Source organism: Pteropus medius, unplaced genomic scaffold, assembly GCF_902729225.1.
Source record: "Pteropus medius unplaced genomic scaffold, Ma_sr-lr_union100, whole genome shotgun sequence".
Lineage (NCBI taxonomy): Eukaryota > Metazoa > Chordata > Mammalia > Chiroptera > Pteropodidae > Pteropus > Pteropus medius.
The window spans coordinates 4,483,836-4,502,497 of NW_024340693.1; the positions used below are offsets into that span (position 1 = coordinate 4,483,836).

At 56.9% G+C, this 18,662-nt stretch overlaps 1 protein-coding gene across 1 annotated transcript in view; it reads left to right on the plus strand.

Moving 5' to 3' along the window:
• The window catches only part of FGF9 (fibroblast growth factor 9), a 28,474-nt gene that overhangs the window by 5,037 nt on the left and 4,775 nt on the right, over positions 1-18,662 (plus strand). The window contains exon 3 of the mRNA XM_039863307.1: positions 5,739-5,842. Within this exon, the coding sequence (XP_039719241.1) occupies positions 5,739-5,842 (104 nt within the window). The remainder of the gene's footprint in view (positions 1-5,738; positions 5,843-18,662) is intronic.

Genomic DNA, 18,662 nt, shown 5'->3' on the forward strand with positions numbered 1-18,662 from the left:
GGCGCCGGGAGGCGGGCAGGGCAGGGCCAGGGCCCACCTCATTGTGTGAACTGCCCCAGCCCGGCCGTGGCCGGACCCCCGTGAACCCCGGTGCAGCACGCCTGGGCCTGGCGTAGGGCGACTGTGGGTGTGCCAGCGCGGCTCCTCCACCCCCGAGCTGTTTATTATTGTTATTTTAATGCGGTCACCTGTAGGGCAGGACGTTTGCTGCGCACAGTCAGGTCGTTAGAGCTCCAGGAGCAGACGCGGGCAGAGCGAGGATGCGGGGAGGGAGGTGGGGACCGCGGACAAGGACTGCTGGTACCGCGGCTGAATAAAGACCATAAAACAACAACAAAAAGCTAGACCTCGTCACTCCCCACCCCCAATCCTGGAGGTTGGAGAAAGGTGTCGCCAAGGAAGTGACATCTCTACTGCTTAGATTCGCTTGGCACTGCCGACCGGGTTGGTAGGGGCGGTGTGGGCGGGAGGGCCGGCAGCGGAGGCCCCGGCCCGGGTCGAGAGCAGGGGCGCGGAGCCGGGAGCTCTCGGGTCGGCCGGGAGCCGGCGGCGGGGGCAGGGCGCGCCTGGCGCTCCGCGGTGCCACTCTCCCTGGCTGGGATGTGGCTGAGTGGGTGGCTGTGCGCAGTGGGGGTGGGGAAGGAGGGTTATTTAAGTCTTTCATCCGGCTGCAGTGGGAACGGCCCCCGGGGTGACAGCCATGCTGCGGTCTCCCGCTGCTACCGCTGCGGCAGGTCCCAATATTAGCAACCTCTGCAGCGCGGTGCGCGCGCCGGGCGCCTCCTGCCCTCGCTGCGCGGCCCCGCCCGGAGGAGCCCGGCGGCGCTAGGACCCGGCGCGCGCGCGGGCCGGCGGAGGGGCGGCGGGCGGGGCCGGGGGCTGCGGCAGCGCGTCACACCTGGCGCCCCGCTCCCCGCGGCCGCCTCACCTCCGCCTCTTTCCCCGGCGCCCCTCTGGGGACAGCGTGCTCCCCCTCAGGCTCTCCTCCCCGTCCCTAGGAAGAGCAGCTGTAGGGTAGGGCCGGGCACGTCTAAATATAGAAGGTGCATTTTCCACCTGAAATGAACGGCAGGAGGAAGCGCGCTGGAGAAGTGACCCCCACCCCCACTCCCACGCCGCCGCAGGTGACTGCGGCTGCGGCCGAGCCTGGCGGTGACACAGCAGCGGCAGTGCAGGGGACGTGGGGGCGGGGATCTCGCTGTCGTCCCAGTAGGAGCTGCGGCGCTGACAACTTAGGTGGGACCTTGAGGGAGCCCTGTGTTTTTCCCTTTGGGGGCGGTGGTGTGGAGAAAAGGAACTGGGGATTGTGTCTCGGGGGTACAGGCTGGGGCGAGACGTTTCGTTTCATATCCTTTTTTCTCTTTAAAGCACTTGCTAGACAGAAAAAGCCAGCAGACCATCGACTGAGAAAATAAATGGTCGTGTGGAGGAAGAAAGCCAGCGCCGAGCCTGACTGGACGGCTGTTTACTGGCACAGGCGGCCTGGCAGGTGCCCTGGCCTTGGTAGAAAGGTGGCCTGCTTCTCTGCTGTGCCTTTGGCCTGGAGTGGCCTCCGGCAAGGACCCCAGATGAGAGCCGGAAGTGGGGGTGCGGGGCCAGGGGGCCAGGTAGAAGTCACACCAGTGGGGAGAAGCATGATGGCGTGTTTTTTTTTGTTTTTTTTGTTTTTTTAAAAAAGGAGGTGAAAATCTTATTTGCAGGGTTTTGCACTTTAAAAACTGCTGTGGGTCTCTGGCTCTTGGGCATCTCACTGAGGGGTGGCCACCGGACAAGGCCAGGCCAGGCTCGGGCTTGGCTGCGGCGGTTATGACCTGAAGGTTCGCCATTTCCTGAGAGGCTCAGATTGGCTGGACTAGCTGGAATGCGGGCTCTGGGGTGAGAGTTGGGGCAGCCGAGTGGCGTGGGGTCCCCTGGGGAGCAGGGGACTCTGGGGAGGGTCTATTCTCAACGCCTCATGTCAAGACTCTCCAGCCCACGTGTGTTCTTGTCCTCTGAAGGATGCACGGTGCTGATTGTTGGGGGCTCGTAGGCAGAGGGCTGCTGACCACCGGCCAGAGTAGGCGGGAGGCGGCTGCCGCCCTGCCGCCCTCCTGCCCTGCCGCCTCCCAGGGCTGGCCGGGTCGCGGCCTTGCGGGCAAGGCCCAGTGCAGGGGGCTCTCGGGAGCAGGTGGCTTTCCATCACTGGTCTGTGTGGACAGAGCACTGGGCTGACCACTAAAACCTAGTGAGTCCGGAGCGACGGGTGACGGTCTGTGGTGGTCACGTTCCCGATGTGGCTCCTGAGCTTGACCTGGCCTCTTGTGGACCAGGGATGATGACCTTGGACCATCAGGCCCCATGGGAGCCAGTGCTCTAGTCCTCATTGGGACTGCTGGCTGCATGGAAGGAGATCACCCCAGGATGCCGGGCACTGACCCTGTGTCCCTCATGTCCTCCTCAGCACCCATTACGGAAGTGAGGCTGCCCAGGGTGTGCCAGCGTGGGACACATGTGAGGGCCACAGTTTCAACCCCACCATTCACCCCGCCCCGTCTTCTCCTCGTCTCTGTCCTTTCCCTTCCTCTCCTGTGGGCCAGTAAGCATTTAAATGCCCCCACCCTACCCACTGCCACCAAAGGGCCACTCCTCCATGTTGCACACTCATATAGCGGACAGCGTGGGGTCGTACTCAGGATTGCGGCCGGAAGCTCGAGCGGGGCTCCGGCCTCAGGCCCAGCGCCAGGCCACTTGGCCTAGTTGAGGTTACAGAGTCCACAGGGGACGGGATGGCAGCAGGAGCGGCCACGTTCCAGTCGGGGCCGGGGCTGTGCGTGTCGGTCTTACTGCCAGGTGGCGAGGCCTTTCCGACCTGGGGGAATGGCCGTGACTCAAGTGTGCTGTGTTGCACTTGCCCTCGGTCACTGAGGTGACCTCCTGCAAAGCTGGGACGTTTTTTTGAGGTCCCTACTTTTCGAGGAACTGCGGGGATGTGGATGGTGTTTGAGGGGACGGAGTCTCTGCACCTGGGGTCACTCGGTGAGTAGTTCTTTCTCAGGCAGCAAGCCCCTCGTGGCCTGTCTCAGGCACTGCTGCTTTCTGACTCTCCTGACTGGTCCCCAAGTGGCCCCCTCTCCGTGCACGCAGCACATTGTCGTCACATCCGTCTGTTTGTCCTTTCTGACACTGCACCTTTGAGGGTGCAGGGCCCAGGCTGTCCCTTATTTGTCTATATGCCTCAGATGGCACGGTGCTTGGCTCATCATAGTCACTCAACAATCGTTCGTTGATTGAATAAGCCAGTGCAGTGAATTACAGTTCTCTCGTCGATGCCAGAAAGAGAAGCGTGGAAGCTATGTTAACACTTTCATTTCCAAAGTGTACAGCAGTCACTTGGGAATGTAACAGAAACTGTGTGCTGCGTGCACGGGCACAATCGGGGTCAAGAGCCCACGTGCCTGCCCTCTCGAGAGCTGTCCTAGAGCGCGCGGTGCCAGCGACGCACCTGTTCTTCACTTGCCCGGCTCCTCGTCCGCCCTACGGGGTCTGTGGAGTCCGACCTCGTCACTCGTCATGGAATGGCTACATACAGGTGGCGTAGAAATCACGGCTAGTGAACAAGAGTGACACCAGCTAAGATGCTTGCAGCAGACGAGAGAGGCTTTGGAGTCTGGTTGATTGGGGCCAGTTATTTATCACCCGGGGACAAGCCCCTGTGTCCCCGGCTGTAAACTGGAGCTTGGAGTATGGGGATGCCAGTGGTTCTGAGGGCTGAGTGAGAGAAGGCCTCTCGTTTGGCATAGGTAAAGGCTCAGGTGTTCTACCTACACCATTGTCACTGCTGTTCCTGATTTTCTGCAGACTGGCCGGTCAGATGGCTTTGTGAGGTCACGTGCACTGTTCCTGCACTGTTCCTCGTCGGGCCTGACAGTCAGCGTTGGCTCATGTTCATGACTAGCCCTTGCGTGGAGGGCGACAGAACGGTCATCGGATCCCCCTCAGAAGGCGCGGGTGCCTTTCCCCGCGGACATGGTCTGCCTAACTGCTCGGACCTCTGAGGGGCAGCATGCCTCCTGTCCTTTACTTGGTGACAGTTGGGCATTGACTAACTCCTGGAACCGATGTCAGCGTAGCTTTGACCTGTCTTCTGGTGTGTTTTCAGGTAGCTAAGAAGAGAGTCGCACGGATGTGACTCCTCATAGCAATTAACTGCCACAAGTTTAATTATTTTCAGTCCTAAGAGTTAGAAATGGTCCAATGAAACAAACTGATTGCATCAGTAAGGGTGGAATGAGTCTCGTGGAAATACTGCCTTATATGTCTTTCCATTTGCTTTGTGAGGTAGGAAAGGCTAGGAAAAAACTCGCTTATTTCTGATGTATCTTCCATTATAGCTTATTAGAACCAAAACGTAATTTGTAACTTCTCTATATTTTTCCACACGATGTTTCACATTCTCTAAAAATAGATAGTTTCGCAGGTCCAGATAGATATTTGGTGAACTGTAAACACGAAGTTTTTGTATTTTGTATAAAACAATCGGGGGTACCCCTTTATAAAAAAATGTCTCTTTTTTTTTTACCCTTTGCTTTATTGATGTCGTTTGTGTCTTGTTTTTAAATGAAATGTATTGGGGTGACACTGGTGGATAAGTTCGAGTGTGCAGTTCTGTATTATATCATCTGTCTGTTGTCCTGGGTGCTCACCACCCAAAGGCCAGTCTCCTCGTCACCACGTATTTGTCACGTCTCCTTCCTTGTAGCACTGTCTGCTGTGCGAGAGCTGGAAACTTGTTTGAAAATCCACGTAAGAGCTTTTTTTACTCTTATTTATTTATTTTCCTAGACTCTAAGATGTAAGTAACATTTTCGGTACTAGAAATGTTTGTAAAACGAGAACTCAGTGTCTGGTACGCATTCATGCAAGGCCTGCACAAGGCCTGGCACTTTAGAACAAGGTCGAGAAGGTGGCTCTGCATGAGTCACGTTCACATCGTACCCAGCGTCCTGCTGCGTGGTCACGGTAAAACAGCGATACAGTTGGAGCTGCCTTTGCAGGGCCATAAGACCCTGGATTTACGGCCAGCTCAGGTGTTGTCATTCCCTGCGAGGTAACCAAGCCAAAGGAAGGAAATAGAAGGCAATTTCATTGATGTGTTTTCGGAATACAGTATTCCGTGGCTATCTCAAGTCAAGAGCATTTCTGTAATGAGAGTTTTTTCCAGAATATGGTGTTATCTTAATTACTTAACTATCTGTGCGAGGCTTAGATAAGGAGAGCAAAAATCGATACCATGTTTAAGCAGAAAGGTTTGGGGTGTGTGCAGGCTGTCTCAGTTTCCAGACAGGGCTGGGTACCTTTCTGCATAAACCCCTCAGATCTTCGCTTAGCACCTCACACTCTTATTTTGAGGGACATAAGATCGTTCTCTGCAGAGACTTTTTCCCCGATCTGTGCCCAGATACAGATCCTTAATTTCACATTTCTAAATGGGAAGGGAAACTGGAAGTTGTTCTTTTTAAATCATACTCTCTTCGGTCAGTTAGGGTCTGTGCACTGGTTTATCTGTCACATTCCTTCTTAGCGCACCTAGGTAAATACTAGCCTTTTATTTTAGACTGCGTGTTCCGTGTCATGCTGACACGTCCTCAAGGCGTGTGAGAGCGTCGGGGGTTGGCAGCCGGGCTCGCCGTCCTCCCAGAACGTCCTAGTGATGCTCTGTGCTCTGACCTGTCCTCTCTCTTCTGCCCTTTGTCTCCTAGGCATTCTAGAATTTATCAGTATAGCCGTGGGCCTGGTCAGCATCCGAGGCGTGGACAGTGGCCTCTACCTCGGGATGAACGAGAAGGGGGAGCTGTTCGGATCGGTAAGTGCCCTGGACCCCGCTCCCGTGCCGCCCGTGGGGGCCGAAACTGCGCTTTCTCTCCATTATAAATCACCAGAGTATGAGTTCTTGCTTTTTGAGGCAAAGCGTTTCGTTTTTATTAATAGATATCAGCCCTGGATCTTCACTAGACCAGCTTCTGAGAAAATGCTTTACTCAGATGCCAAACCGTGTTCATTATCAAGTGCATAAAAAATTCACAAGTGTGAAAAATCCCATCTTCTTGTATTGAATGGGAGCTATTTTTGAAACGAGCTGAAATTATCTGCTCCCGAGCTTTGCTAAGCATTGTAATTAAAACTAGAAATAGAGCTTGCAGGGAGTAGAAGCCCTCTGAGCGCCATAAGATTTTCATTATGTAGCTGGAGAAGGGAGATGGGGTTGATTGTCAGATATTCTTGTACGTGTATGTGCTGCCGAAGCGAGCTCAGGATATTCTCGTCTGTGAATGTGAACATAAATACACCGCGATTGTTTGCGAGTATTTTGAGTTTCTTTCTTCTTCCTTTCTCATTTCTCATCTCCACTGCTTGTAAGCTGCTCGGGGGCGGGGCAGTGAAGTCCTTTGGGTGCCTACTGGGTGCCTGGCACTTTTCTGGGTGCTCGGGGACAGAGAGGACGCCCTTGCTTCTGCTTTGAGAGGTGGGGACCGACACCACCTCTCCGGGGCCCTGTTCTCCTGCCAGCACGGTTTCTGAAACAGTGGACGCGGTATTTTTGCTAAGCGTATGAATATGAATAGTAGGTCATTAGTTACATGCACTGACTTGAGTTTTCAACACAAACCTGGACGTGAAATCAACCTTTAGTTTTTCATTCCCGTGACTGGTGGTCACGTGGGAATTTAATCCACGTTCCCTGCAACCTGAGAGCTTTGATTAGAGTGTACAAAACATCGAAAATTGAAAGCAGCACAGAATGGGAGAAGCTCCAGAGTCTTCTGTGAACAGAAATGAAGAGCATATTCATAGAGAAGGAGAAGTTTTTCCAGAAAAATGTGCTCCTTCCTATCTGTATACTAATGTGCACACGTGTGTGTGAGTGTGTGCATGCACATGTGTGCAAGTGCGTGCATGTGTGCACACATGTGTGCATGTGTGTGCGTGTGTGTGCATGCATATGCAAGGATTGGAGGTAGCATCAAACTTTTCTCAAAAAATTCCGGGTGACAATAAGTTATGGCCCAGGTATTTCGAATGTATCACACACCATTTTTAATGACACATGACATAAGGGTGGCTTTTCTGCCTTAGTAAAACTTGAATCTAGATAGGTTGATTTTGTTAGATATTCAAGTCCTTTTTAAAAGGCACTTCCTCGACGGAATAGATTATTTTAAAATATGTTTTTAAGCACAAGATTAAGTGTAGCTTTTTAAACACGGGTCTCAGTTTTGATAAAGCTACTTATTTCCTAAGTTATTTTTGTCAACACTTCAAGTGCAGTGACACAAGATGGAAGGAAGCTCTTCAGTTTTTACACCTAAAGTGACGTCCTTCTTTGTCACCCCGTCAAGTTCTTTTCACGTTTAGGTAAGTGGCGTGGGTTCGAGTCGGTCACAGCTGAATGCGGTGAAGGGCTGCTGGGTGCAGGACACAGCCCGAACTTCAGTGGGCGGAGGGCACGGACTGCAGTTTATCCCAGTGGCCTCCGGACCCTTCTGATCACACCACGCCACCGAAAACACGTTTCTGAGTTTGGATTTCAGCCACGTGTATTAAATTATTCAGCAATTGTGAATACGAGATACAGTTCACACGTGTTATGTTGTTTTATGAGGCACGTGTTAAGGCGGACATTTTTAAAGGGTGTGATCAGTGAGGGAAGAGATGGAGGCCGTGCTGTCTCCTCTCCGCCCTGTGGACCCCTGTGCACCCCCAGAGCCCCGCCCATGCAGGGGTGACTGGCTTTCAGGTGCAAAGGCCACGTGGATACCTCCGTGGTTTGCTGGTTGACGGGAGCAGATGGGACTTTGTGTTTGGCACAGGAGCCTCCTGTGGCTGCCCCGGCTCAGCCTTGTCTGTCCCTTTGGGTTCTCTCGTGCCTCTGCTCATCCGGCTGCCTCCGGCTGGTGTGGCCCCGTCCGTGGCCCCGGCTGGGGATGGAGCGTGGGCTTGGGCTCTGAGTGACAGTCCGCCTGACAAGGTGGCCGGGGCAGAGAGTTGCAGAGCACCGTCGAGGCAGGTTTTCTGTGACCCCTGCCTGCTTTGTTTAGGGCCTTTCGAGCCCACGGAGGGTGGGGCAGGGGCGGCCACATGGCCAGCTGACAGCCCCCGTCACACAGTGCCCACCACGTGGAGGGGACAGTGCCGGAAACGGCGAGAATGGCCCCTGTCCCTCTGCGTGATGGGCGCATGCCTTCCGAGTGTGCCCTCAGGCTCGCGTGTCGCAGGACAGTGTGGCTGGGGCGCGTCCCACGCCCTGGTTCCCGTGCAGGGAAGTGTCCACAGCGGTCTCTGCATGTCGCCCAGCGGCCTCGTCTCCATCTGTGCCCACGCAAGTGTCAGAGTCCCCTCCCGGACCCCGAGATGTGGTCCCTCCTGGGCCCAGGCCTCTCCCAGAGCTCACGGTGGCAGGTCCCTGGCACAGCCTCGGCTCGGGGCTGTCACACACCCTCCTGCCTGTGAGCCGGGCATCGGCCCCTCGCTGTCCTGTCTGGTTCGGAGCGTGGTCAAGTGTGCCCCTCTGCCTGCGCCCTGTCCCCTCCCCAGGGAAGCGGGTGCTGTCTTTACGGGTCAGTGGATGTGCTGCCCCATCTGCGAAGCCCTCGCCACGCCCCGCCGGCCCGATTTTTCCGGCTGGCGTGTCCGGCCCTCCCTCCGGTCACACAGTGACGTACAGTGTGTGCTGTAGTTGATCGCGCTTCCGTACCCCCTGACGCATCAGAAGGGCAGAGTCGCCTCACAGCCACGGCCCCCGTGTGTGGGCGGCGACCCGTCCACACCCGCTCGGCTGGAACGGGCGAGGCGCTGCGATTTCTCTCTGCTTCGGCAAACAGCTCAGGCGGGGCCCTCGCCGAGCCTCCGCGCGTGTGGTCACTGTGCGCTCAGGACTGCGCGGAGGCAGCGTCCCTGTCCCCCGCCCCGTGCTGAGCTGGACAGTGGCGTGTCGTCCTGGTGTGTCCAGCCCAAGGGGACCTGGAGGCCTGGTTTCTCGCCCTGCGTCTGCCTCTGGCCAGGGGCCACCCCGTCCTCCTCTTCCATGGCACGGAGAGCGTGACTTAGCTGTCTGCACTGTCCCTTCCTGCTCGGCGTTGACAGCTCACGGTTTGGGCTTTTCGGCTTCACTCATGCGTCTCGTCCGCCCGACCCGTCACGCTCGTGTGCACGAGATGCTGGTACAGCTTTGCCTCCTGCATGGGGGGCTGGGCGGCGGGCTCCCCGGCAGCCAGGTGCTCGCCCTCTGTCTGTGCCTGTGGCAGGTGACGGAAAGCGTGACGGCGACGTCCGCACCCCTCTGTGGCCAGGGGCCACGTTTGCCGTTGGGATGAGGAGCGACCCAGTTATCGCCTTTCGCGGTGCGGAAACTCGAGGAGGGAAGGGGAGAAACAGGCGGCGATTCTGCTATGAAATGAAACGCTGGCGCTTCGGGAGTTTTTGCCTGCGACGTCGTGTGGAGGTCGGTACACGCTCGCGGAGAAGTTTCGGCTCTAAATATTGAGGACACCGGGAAAAGACCGACCTCGTTAAGAAAGACGGCGAATAGGAGATTTGGAGAAAAAGCAGTCACGTGTGTGAAGCAAATGAATGGGTAAATGTAGCAGAAATTAATTTAAGATGTGTTTTGGAAACTGGGGATCGCTTCTGTTTTTCAACTATGTGGTTCTTTTGTTTCCAAATTTACCTTGGGGATAGATCTAAAAGGTCAGAGGTGAATGAGAGACTGTTCATGCAGAAAAATACACGTGTGGGATCCTAACGTGGAAGTCTGGGACAAACTGTGTTGCTAATGTGTATAGAGATGTGATTCAAAGAAAAACCTCAGTCCTTCTGGCTCTGGGAGCGGGGGTGGGGGTTGATTACTGGTCGGCGGGTCAATCCGGCCATGCATCCATCCACTCCTTCACATGTTTACACCTACTGTGTGCCCGGCACTGTGCTGAGTGCATAACAGTGCACCGGAGACCTCAGACCTGGTAGGGGAAGTATGCTGGCAAATAATTTAGTGCACTGTGAAATGCACTGAGTTGAAAAGATTACAGAACGTTAGAGGCACGTGGAAGGGTCTCGGGGGCCTAGAACAGCGTTTAAATAACTGCTTTGGGAAGTTGGGCAGTGACGTTTGCCATGGGTCTTGAGGGATGAGTAGGAGTCTTGGATATGGAAGAGCAGACAACTCGGGGGCACATAAGCCTTCACTGTGAAGGTTAGGGTCTCCCGCCTGGCGAGGTTTGGAGAGGGAGTTAGATCTCTCTGTCTCTCTCTCTGTCTGTCTCTCTCGTGCACTTGCGTGTATGCGTGTGCACACACACGTGCGTACTAGGCCAGAGGGTTAAAGTATTAGAGTATTAGTTTGTAGTTGTCAATTTTGTTCTTATCAGAGAGACTATAAGCGAGGCTCAGATAATTACTTTTAGGGTCTTAATCTAAATTATCTGAGCGTTACCAAGATACTTCAGACCGTGAAGAGTAATTGACTATGATAAATGTCTCATTAAAATAGAGTGCCCTGAAAAAATGGATTTCCTTCTGCCACTTGCATTTAGCAAAAGCTCCCTGATCGAGTGTTTCATCCACGGCGGTAGCACAGTCACTGAACCTGTGCCAGCGCGGGAGCCGCGGGGGCGACACGCAGGCTCCTGCCTCGTGCGGGCTTCCTCGCACTCCCCTGGTCCTGTCCAGGTGTTCCCGCTGGTCGTCCCCACGAGGTCACGCTTCTGGGGTCCGCATCAGTCTGGGCATCTTTCCGATCTCAGCGGTGCACACACGTGCGGTTGGTCGGCACGTGGTGTCCACCCACCCGGCCCCCAGCCCGTGGTGACCCGCCCACGCGGTCTGGCTGGACTGGACTTTCACTGCCGGTGCAGTGCCCTGCGTCCCCACGGGGGTTATCCCGTTAGGCTGCTGGTTGTGAAGGGGAGAGTGGTGGGTGGCTCACTCGGGCCTGGGGCTTGTGGGTGAAGCCCTGGGGGGGCTCCAGCGGCCCCCTGCCGGGCCGGCCCATCCTGAGGCAGGTGCTGGTGAGACCGGCGTTGCCTGCTGGGCCCGGTGCTGCCAGAGTCGCAGCCGTGTCCGGGGTCTGTGAGCCCCGCGGGCTGTGCCAGGCTTTGGCAGCCGTGGGGTGGGGCCGCGGGGGAAGGCCCGCCCAGACCCTCAGAGGAGCGGAGGCGTCTCAGACCCCTGAGCCCATGTCGACGTGAACGACTTGGTCATGGCATTGGAGCACGTACGAACACGGACTCCTCACGCCTCGTGACAGCTGCGATGCAGAATTATTTAAACCAGAATCCACACCAAACTGTGAGACCGGCAAAGTCCCCATTGACACAATGGGTTTAGTGAGGTGGCTGCTGGGGTCCGACAGAGGCTGAGCTACCGCTTCGCTCAGGGACCCAGCGTCCCCTGAGCTCAGTGCACCTGTCCCCAGGGCCTCGGGGGACGTTCTCCCCACATGTCTTCCTCTGAGGGTGACGGAGAGACCGGGTGACCTGCCGTGTGCTGCTCGCCGAGGCCCTGTGCCATTGCCCCCGACGGCGAAGGGCCACCGCCTAGCACGAAAGCAGCCTTAAGTGCAGCTGCGCGTGGGTGGCAGTCTAGGTTATCAGTGGTCGATCACCAGAACGGCCTCAGAGTGACCCCTCGCCTTTTCCATGACATGAGACAAAGTGAGAACCTCCCTGCAGAAAGCTGCCGGCCGCCTGTGTCAGGTCCTTCGTCTTCCTGGGACCTGCGGCTGCCGTGTGAGACCGCGCGGGGGGTGACGTCCTAGCGGAGGGTCGGTGGGGAGGCCGCTCGCCCCCGTCCGGCCCCATCCGGCGTCCCGCAGTGGCAGTCTGGACCAGCAAGCCTGTGTGTCTGAGGAGCAGGGCGCCGCTGTGCACGGCCGGTCCCACGCCACGTGGCCGTTTGTCACATCCGTGTCAGCTCAGGTGACGTCGGTGGCCGTCCTGCCGGCGTGTCTGGCGTGTGGCGTCTCCACGGAAGGTAAGTCACCCACGGGGAAGGAAAAAGGCCGCTTGGCCAGCAGCCGGCCTGGCGGCCCGTGCGCTCGGCGACAGCCTTAGGTCACACGCGCACACCGCTGGCACCCGAGGGCCACCGAAAGTCCCCGGGAGGAAGAGGGCAGCGCCTCTCGGAAGGGCGTCTTCTGCCGTGTTGCCGGTTTTGTTCAGAGAGCGTCCTGGTTTTAGAGATGAGGCGCGTGACCAGCTAGTGGCTAGTGACTCACTGAGTCTCACGGACAGTGAGTGACAAGTTACGACTTGCACGTGGGTGAATTAGGAAACCACGCCGAACATGCACGTATCGGACTGGTCATCTAGTTTTGTGAATAAAAAAGTGTGTGTGTGTGTGTGTGTGTGTGTATATTTTACTGGAATTAGCCGCGTGTTACAGCAGGATTTTAGTATTTCCCTCCCAGATATGACTTTGGAACTTTTTTCTCTTCCGGTAGCCTACTTTTTATTTAGTGCTCTATTTAGGGGTCCTTGGCCTTTATCCTGCTGGCCATTAGCTAGTGGAAAATCACCTTTTTAAAGATGTACTGTTGACTTATTTTAGTTAAGTGTCTGTCATTTAGCGGGCAGCTGCATTTGCGGATTGTCCGGGGCGCGTTCAAAACGTCTGCCTTGGTAATGGCTGGAGTCACCGGATGCGGGTCTGGTGGTCTCACAGGCTCTGCGAAGGACTCAATTCAGGTCGCTCACAGCTCGGGAGGCGGCTTCCGTCCCCTGCGGTGGGTGGGATGCCGGGGTTCTGGGCACCTGGTAACACGGGGGTCCGGGAGCAGAACTTCGTCCCGACGGGCACGGCCCCTGCCCTGTCTTGTCATGATCCCTGCTTCTCACGCTGAGCCCCAGGGTTGGGGGGCTGCTGGAGGAGAGCTTGAGAGAGTGGCAGCTACGGTCGCTGTCCTCCATTGAGAGAGTGGCAGCTACGGTCGCTGTCCTCCATTGAGAGAGTGGCAGCTACGGTCGCCATCCTCATGGAGGGACCTCACGGGTGCCTGGTTCCGGAGCCCTGGGAATCCCATGTCGCAGGGGTGAGCTCTGCGAAGCTGCGGATGGGGCACATTGGTTTTCCGTGGACCTGCCAGTCCTTACATCAGTGTCTTGCAGGCCATTGGCGCTTAGTCAGTATCGACCGTGCGCCTGCTGTCGGTGGGGTCCTAAGACACCGCTTTGTTTTGCTATAGAGAGAAGACCAAGAATACCTGACAACTCAGGTGTCTGAGGCTGGTCGGTGGGTGCACAGACCAGGGCCAGGGACCTGCCCCGGGCTCCGTGTTCCCTGGGCGTTGGTGTGTAAGGCTCCCTTCCCGATGAAAGGTGTCAGGGGTTTCACATAACAGTGACGAACCTGTGTCTTTTGATTGAAAAAAAAAAAGATGTGACGACAAAAGCTCCTGGCAATTCATTAACGTTTTAACATGAGCCGGCGATAGAGCGGTTCGTTTGCGACGTTTCACTTACAAAGTTTGCTGACCCCCGCGGGCTCCCGCTCCCCTGGTCCTGGGCCTCGCTGCACCCATGACACCGGTGACTTTGCATGTCGGGGACTGAGGACAAGCGGTAGAAAATGGCGTTGGGGACCACAGGAGCACCGGCTCCCCGCCTCCCAGCCCCCCGGCTTCCCCCGCCCCTCTCTGACCTCTGTGACCTTCCTCACTGTCCTCACTTCACCTCGGCATCGCCCCTTCTCTGGGACAGGCTGCTGGTCACCCACAGCCCCGAGCCGCTTGACTGTGGGAGCCCATTTCGCGGACCGGTGTTTGATCACGGAGCTTCCGGCACCTCTAAAGTGACCAGTCCCTCCGAGCTCCTCTGGTGACCGCTGCTGGGCGGCCTGGCCCGGAGTGGGGACACGTCCAGCCTGTCCATCTGTCCCCCGCGCCTCCCTTGCTCACATGTACACTCGTGGCACGTCCAGGCGCTTTAGGCGTTGCCGGAACCACAGTCCAGCCTGTTATTTGCGGAGTGTGTGTCTGCTGTGTGTCCGCTTGCTAAAATGCGCTTGTAACCCGAGTCATTCCTCGTGGCCCTTTGCGGTCGTCTGCAGACGTGTGCGGAGCAGCAGGAGGGAGCCGCCTGAGGGCCGCGTCCCGACTTTATTTTCGAGGTCCCGCCAGGCCACGCTCTGCCTCGCTCCAGCTCGCACCGTACACAGATGTCCTTTTTGGGACCTGTGGGGTGCCAGTTTTTTTCTCCGCATTTTTGCGGTTTCGCTGGTGCTATTGCTGTTCGGAAGGCCCCCGGGCGTCACGCCGCGTGCCGCGTGCTGTGCGGTGTGCGGCTCTGTGTGCGGGAGGCTGGGCTGTGCCTGCAGGAGCAAGTGCACGTGTGTGCTGGGCGGACGTGCGTCGTCCGGCACGAGCTGCCACGCTGCGGGCCGCGAGTTTGTTGTGGATGGACCAGCGACCTTGACTTAATAGCAACGCACGTGAGACGGGGTTGTGTGCTGGTCGTTTGACAAAGATGTCACGGCTGGAGGCCAGCAGGACCCGGGCCCTGTTCTGTCTTCCTGGATTCTGTGTCTGTGGGCTCTCGGGAGCAGAACCGGCGTGAATAACGAGAGTTGACGGGATGCGCAAACGCGGGTGGCCCCTCCTCTGGTGGGCGACCCTGGCGCCGATTCAAGAACTTGTGGCTTTGCTGGGGACTCGGATATGCACCCCAAGGATTATAATTTGGTATGATAGACGTGATAATGGAGTTATTATACACAAAAAGGGCCTGGAGGGGCTGGGGGAGGGAGCTTGGTTCTAGGGCTGGGGGAGAATGTCACCCCTGTAAGGGAACCTGTCGTTTACGTGGGGGTGGGACAGAGCCGGCAGGCATTCTCCCAGGAAAGGCTCGGGTGGAGGCGGCTTTGCTGCAGGGTTTGGGAACGGGGGGGCTGCGACCTCTCTCCTGATTCTGTTATGTGTGCCGCCCCCCCATGTCCTGCCCCTGCCCCTCCCAGCTGCTGCTAGAGGCCCTCCGGCTGATGCGGGGGTCCGCCCCTGTCATCGTCGTTAGCCTTCGGGCCGGTGCTGGCCTGGGAGGTGCCCCTGAGCCCCGTGGGACAGCTTCCGCAGTGTCCTGGCCGCCTCACCCCTCCGCAGCACTCCCGGGGCCAGGGACCGCCCTGCACTTGTGCAAAGTCACCGTTTGCCAGTCTGTCGGCCTGGTGGCCCCAACAGCATCTGTCAGGCACCGAGGACAGTGTCCGTGCTCCTGACACCCTCCGGCCGAGGGCCACACCATACTGCTGGGACACGCACCGGGCGTCCTCCTTCGTCCCCTCTAACTGCTGTGGATCCCGACGCTCGGCGTCCCCTCCTCTCTCAATCTCGTTTCTGTGCCATCGAGACGCCTCCTCGAAGTCCCCAGCGCAGTTTGCTTCTCCTTTGTCACCGAGCGCTCAAAGCTCAATGCGGTATTCCACGCACGGACTCGCCAAGGTCACGCCAAGGACACCTCTCCCCAGGGCACGTCCCGAGTCTGCCGAGCCATCGTGGACTGGCTTGGCCCATTTAGCTGCCGAGCTGCACGGCGCCTTCTCATGTGACTGCTGACCACTGTCAGCTCTTTCTCTCCTGGTCCCTCCTTCATTTTCCGTATGAATCGCTGTGTTTCACCTGGTTTTCTCTGGTTGGGTGAACGTGGCTCATGTTGGTTTTCTCTCTGTCTCCTTCAAGTGCATTCTGGGTTCGCCGTGCCTCGATGGTGCCGTCGAGCCCGTCCTTGCATTCTGAGCAGGCTGAACTTGGTGTTAAGGGGCGCAGCAGTGCCCACCTGGGGCTTGGCACCCCAGCTCCGTCGTACGCTCGCTGCAGGGTGGCCTTGGGCGGCCTACTCAGACTGCTGAGCCGTGACGATGAGACAGGGCCGAGGAAGCTGCATTGCAGCGTAGCCACCAGGATTAGAGGGGCTGGTGCCTGGGGAGTGACTGGCACCACCTGGCTCACGGTGGCTGTTCCCTTGGTATTCTTCCTGGGTGACAGTGGCGGTGACGGGGGTGCTGTCCTGTGCAGCCTCTGACCCTCCGAACTGGTGGGGAAAGGCACAGAAACGGCATTTCTTGCAAGTGTGAATTTGGAGAAAAAGCTTTATGATGTAGTCTATGAAAGTAAATAAAAACTTTCCTTTGGGTCAAAATAGGGCTTCCCTTGAATGCTCTTTAAAGTATTAACAGCAAAGCCTTATGCGTCGAGACCGATTTCATGTATTTATGCATCTTAAATAAGACGTCCTGGGGTAAGAGTGTATAAATGTCAGGCGTACAGCGTCCAACACGACGTCCATGCACGCTCTCGTATGCTGTCCGCGGGAGGACTGCTGTCTTTCTGTCGCCACGTGTGTGAGACCCTTCCCCCTCGTGGGGCAGCTCATGACCTAGGGTTTCTCGGTCAGGCAGACATTCATGAACGGGCCGTGTTTATGGAGGCCAACGCTGGGGAGGGGACAGTGGCAGACGCCAAACGCGAGGACACCTTCCGGGACGGGGGGGTGGCCCCGATGGTGTCCCAAGGAGGACAGAGAAGGGTTGTCTTCTTCCCTGTCCTTCTTCCTTCCTTGGGAGCCGCCTCGTTCCCTTGGCCGCCTTTCTCACGGGCCGCCCCACCCCCACTCAGCGGGTGACTGATGCAGCGCATCTTGCTTGGCGTCTTTCCCTGCGGTCCAACCCCACTGCAGTTTCTTTCGTCATTTCCTGTTCGGTGTGTCCTTCTAGAGTTATTGCGGGTGGCATCTGCTTTCCCCATCTCGATGTTGCCAGACCGAATCACTGGCATCTCAGACGGAAGGAGGCCTTAGAGATTCCCTAGTCCACGTCACTCGTTTTCCAGAGCGGGAGATGGAGGCCCCGAGCTGCTGAATTGCTCGTGCACGGGTTTTGTGCGCGTGGTCGGAAGGCTGGCACTCCTTTACCCGAGGGAGTTCGGGAGGCTTCGAGTGCTTCAGAAACTGTCTTTGGGCTGACGCTGCCGTCATGCTTGCCACTCCTCCCGTTTCTCTGATTGCATTTCCACAAACCGAGTCTCGAGTTTAACCGGCTTTGTCTGTCATAGAAAATCTCGGGTCCATTTTCCTTTTTCGGCCCCGCCCCCTGCAGGATATCTGATGATTGTCATGGGAACAAAGCAGCGGGGGCCGATGTAGCACCTTTTTTGGGTCCCTCAGTTGCTTAACTTCACCTCTCAGCCTCTTAATTTCCAGTTTCCTCCACCGTCAGTCCGGTTCTCCAAAGGCGTTCTGCTCGGTTCTTACGTGGGGTAGTGTGTAGTGTGAAGTTTTTCAGCCTTGCATGGCTTTGCTGTGCATTTGAAGTGGTCGCCGGATGACGTACTGTGGTTATCAGATGATCATCTATGGTAAGATAGGGTACCTGTGATTTCTTATTAACTTGGTGCTCTAAGATCCTAAGAGACATTTTGTAGCTTTTTCCCCGTAGGGTTCTTTGTGGCAGAATGAAACGTGCATTGTCTGCTCGTGGACGCAAGTGAAACTGTTTCATTCACTGAACACGGAACTTCTCAAGTCTGGCTTCCGTTCCCCCCGGCGGAGGGTTTTCTTTGCCCCTTGGGACTGCAGCTAAGGTGTCTGAGATCTGTTCCACCCGCCAAGAACATGTGCCCCTCGGCAGCTTCTTAGGAAGGCCCCCAGGTTGTCTGGCCCGTCCCGCGCCGTATCCAGCAGGTTCTGTCCTTGGCAGCAAGTGGAGCCTGAGGCTGATGAGCACACAGCGCTGTCAATTCAGACCGACATGAGCTGCTTCTGTAGGGAAGGTGTTTTCTGTTTGTCGATTTGGTTGGTTGGTTGCTTAAGTGGAGGAGGAGTGGAGACAATAGGAATTCTTAATTTCCTGTATATTTTGATGAGACAAAATGAAAACTTTCCTACCTACTGACCTTGTTGTTTACGTTGACCAGACACAACTGATTCAGTTGTCCCCGGTTCCAGCAGCCGCCCTGGTGGCCGGGGGCATGGATCTGAAAGCAGGCCCATCTGGAAGAGTGGGGATTTTAAAGTGCTTTCGAGAAGTGGGGCTTGAGGTGAGCCGAACGGGGGGTGGGGTGGGGACCGAGGGGCGTGGAGCCGAACGGTGACTTCTAATAAAACAAGTGCAGCACCGCCCGCCCCTCCTCTCGCGGGCAGTACTGTCCGTCTACCTGGGGACCTCCCCCAGGAGAGCTGGGTCGAAAGACCCGGCTTCTTGCTAACGGTGCTCTCGTCACCGTGTTGTCACCCGATCGCCGCCACGGCACGCACTACGGCTTCACGGCCAGATTCTTGAGGCGGGAGAAGATGCAGGCTCAGGAAGGGGTGGCGAAGGGCGCGTTCAACACCACTACAGACCGCATGGGAACGGTGGGCGACGTCCGATCGTTAACTCCCCTCGCGTTCGGGGACCCGGCAGGCCTGCGCGTGTCTGGGGGGCGCTGACCTCGGGCTGGCGTCCGCCTCGTTCCTGCGCGCGTTTGCAGCCAGCCCTCGAGTTGGATCGGCGTGGCCGCTCCATACTGTGGTTAAAGCCGTGTGTTTACGCCTTCGCACAGATGTGGAGACCGTGTTTCAGAATGGCGGGGTGATGGAAGTTTCCACGTTTTCAGCAAGCACCGTTGAGTCTCGAATTTGAAGCATTCTGATTTCGGTTTTTAAACG